The sequence below is a fragment of the Lucilia cuprina genome, unplaced genomic scaffold (assembly GCF_022045245.1).
Source record: "Lucilia cuprina isolate Lc7/37 unplaced genomic scaffold, ASM2204524v1 Scaffold_6714, whole genome shotgun sequence".
Classification (NCBI taxonomy): domain Eukaryota; kingdom Metazoa; phylum Arthropoda; class Insecta; order Diptera; family Calliphoridae; genus Lucilia; species Lucilia cuprina.
In genome coordinates this window covers 1-2614 of record NW_025811654.1, presented here as the reverse complement: position 1 = coordinate 2614, position 2614 = coordinate 1, and the positions used below count along the sequence as shown (strand labels likewise).

Genomic DNA, 2614 nt, shown 5'->3' with positions numbered 1-2614 from the left:
TTTTTTTTTTTTAATTTTTTAAGTGGTATTTTTTAAAAAAACTGGTTGTATCTTAGAAGATACACTGAGCACTCTCCCTATTATAGTTTTCAAAGAAAAGTATATATAAAATCGTATATAAATGAAACAAATTTTATTGTATTTAATATTTTTATTTAGGTAAAGTTAAAAAAAATAATATAACATTTTAATAATTCATACATACATTAAAAATAGAGGATAAAAATAAAAAATTTTACAATTCAGCACATAAAAAAGAAATATATATACATCTAATTATGATGGTATTTATAGAAACAATTTTTTTCTGAAGTTAAACATAAATTTACCTTACATTTAGTACAAAAAATTTTTGTTTGTCCTGAGCAATTTGGTAGTTTGCATCTTCCTTTTTTCTCCATCGTACTCCAGTGGTCCATCATATCCAGTCTGGTGTCCTTAGGAGGTCCTTTTTGAGAATTTGGCTTTCGACGTTTTGCCTCAAGCTGGCTTTCAAGAGTAGGTCGTCCACGCTGGGAAGTAGATTTTGTGTTGCAACTAAACAAAGCGTCAGCTACTTCCAATTTAAAATCTATAAGTCTCATTTCCTGTCTTTTATCGTCTTTATTTATCCGCCTGTGTAGTATCCAAGCGTTTACGCAAGTCATATCAAGAAGATGATAAAATATTCTATTGGTCCACTTTCTGCTTTTCATCACGATTTTGTGACGGCTCATTGAGCTGTCCATTAAGTCAACGCCTCCCATATGACAGTTATAATCCTTTATAATTTGTGGACACGGAATATTTTTTTTTGTTTTGTCTTTTTTATCATATCTTTTTACTGTTACAGGTTCCTTATCTGGATTTTTACTATCCAATATAGGTTTTTCCCCAACGTAAGTTGAAACCAGGTTAACAATTCTGTTGTCTTTCCATGACAATGATGTTATGTCCATACCATAAATAGTACAAACAAATTCCTGACTCGTTCCTCGTTCATATTTCATCATGACTTTCTCATTGGGGAGCTTACAATTTTTGATTCGGTTTCGGCGAATTGTACCTACAGAAAGTATACCTTGTGAACGCAAATACACTAACAACGGTATTGTTGTATAAAAATTGTCAAAGTACACTACATAATTTTTAAATCTGGGTACTTCACGAAGTAGGCGCACAACTATATTCGCAGAAGGTTGAAGATCCGGTTCTCCTTCAGCACAAATTTCATTTGATCCATTATATATTTCAAATTTGTATGCATATCCCATTGTATCGCACATAACATAAAATTTAAAGCCCCACTTTTTCGGTTTATTAGGCATATATTGCTTCATATAATTACCAATTTTCGAAGAGCACATTTGCTCGTCCACACATAACCTGCTCAATTTTGGAACGGAGCCGAAATTTCTATTGAGTGATTCAATAATAGGTCTGATCAGATAAAGTCTATCTCGATTAGGATCATCTCGAGAAGGTTTTTTATCCTTATCATTAAAATGTATAATTTCTCGAATTTTTTCGAAGCGCCTCCTATTCATCTGTTTTTTTATAATATTAACGCAACGGTCTTCTTTTTCAGACCAATAATCTCGTGAATTTGGAAGCTTATAATAAGACATATAAAAAAGAATTCCGATAAATTTACGTAGTTCCGATATGCTAAAATTTATGTTATCTATTCCTGAATATTTTATAGACTCGTTAACTATATGTTCCTCCAACGATTTTGGAAACAAGTGACACCAAACTTTGTATGGGGTGTCCAATGCTTTTATATTGTCTGGAAGACTTATATCTCCCCCAAATTTAACTTGCTCTTTCTTAAATTGTAGGTTACCCTTTTTCCACAAAACCTTTTCAAACTCGGAAGACTTGGGATTTATATTTACACCACTGAATTCAGAAGAAAATGTAGACCAAACATTTATAGGACTAGTTTGTAAAGAGGATGTAGAAGGCATTAAATTGAGCTCTTCTGATTGTTCGTTATATATATTCATATCCATATCCTGATCATCATTCATCATTTTGACAAAAGAGTCATGTATAGATTCTTCAAGTTCAATATCTTCGTCAGATTCAGAGTCTTGATCTTTTTGCAAAATTTGTTGCATATTAGACGTTCCCTGTATATCATTGCTCTCATTTTCGGTGTCAGTGTCACTTTCGTCAGTGCTATTGTAAAGAAATTCATCGCTATTGCATAGCAATTCGCGTACTTCTTCATCCGTTAACTTTCCTTTTTTGCAAAATCTTTTAAACCCTGACATACCTCAAAAATATTCTTAAAATAATATAAAGTCAATGGAAATAATAAAATAATGAAACTAAATTGCAATATAATCAATGTATGCTTGAAAACAGTCAACCAGTTTATTCAAAGCACAATCTATGAATGAAAATAAAAAATAACGCAGCAGGAAATTCAAATAAAAACGAATTTCAAGTTTGGGGGCGAGTGCTCAGTGTATCTTAGAAGATACAACCATTAAATGAGGATCTGTGACAAGGAATTGGAATATATTTTTTCCCTATAATTTATAAACGCTTCTAGACATATTTTTAAACAAGATAATATTTTTTCTTTATATCAATTTTTAATCCTGTCCGATTTTTCAATATAGCA

At 31.3% G+C, this 2614-nt stretch overlaps 1 protein-coding gene across 1 annotated transcript; it reads right to left on the bottom strand.

Annotated features, from left to right (window-relative positions):
- Positions 1–12: 12 nt before the first annotated feature.
- LOC124421229 (piggyBac transposable element-derived protein 2-like) lies at positions 13–2310 on the bottom strand. The gene has a single exon (XM_046956093.1). It carries the CDS (start codon positions 2256–2258, stop codon positions 273–275), a length of 1986 nt encoding a protein of 661 aa, XP_046812049.1. The 5' UTR covers positions 2259–2310; the 3' UTR covers positions 13–272.
- Positions 2311–2614: the final 304 nt, after the last annotated feature.

Bases quoted from the DNA above. Each gene is read 5' to 3' on its own strand.
- LOC124421229 (XM_046956093.1), bottom strand. From the start codon at position 2,258: ATGTCAGGGTTTAAAAGATTTTGCAAAAAAGGAAAGTTAACGGATGAA.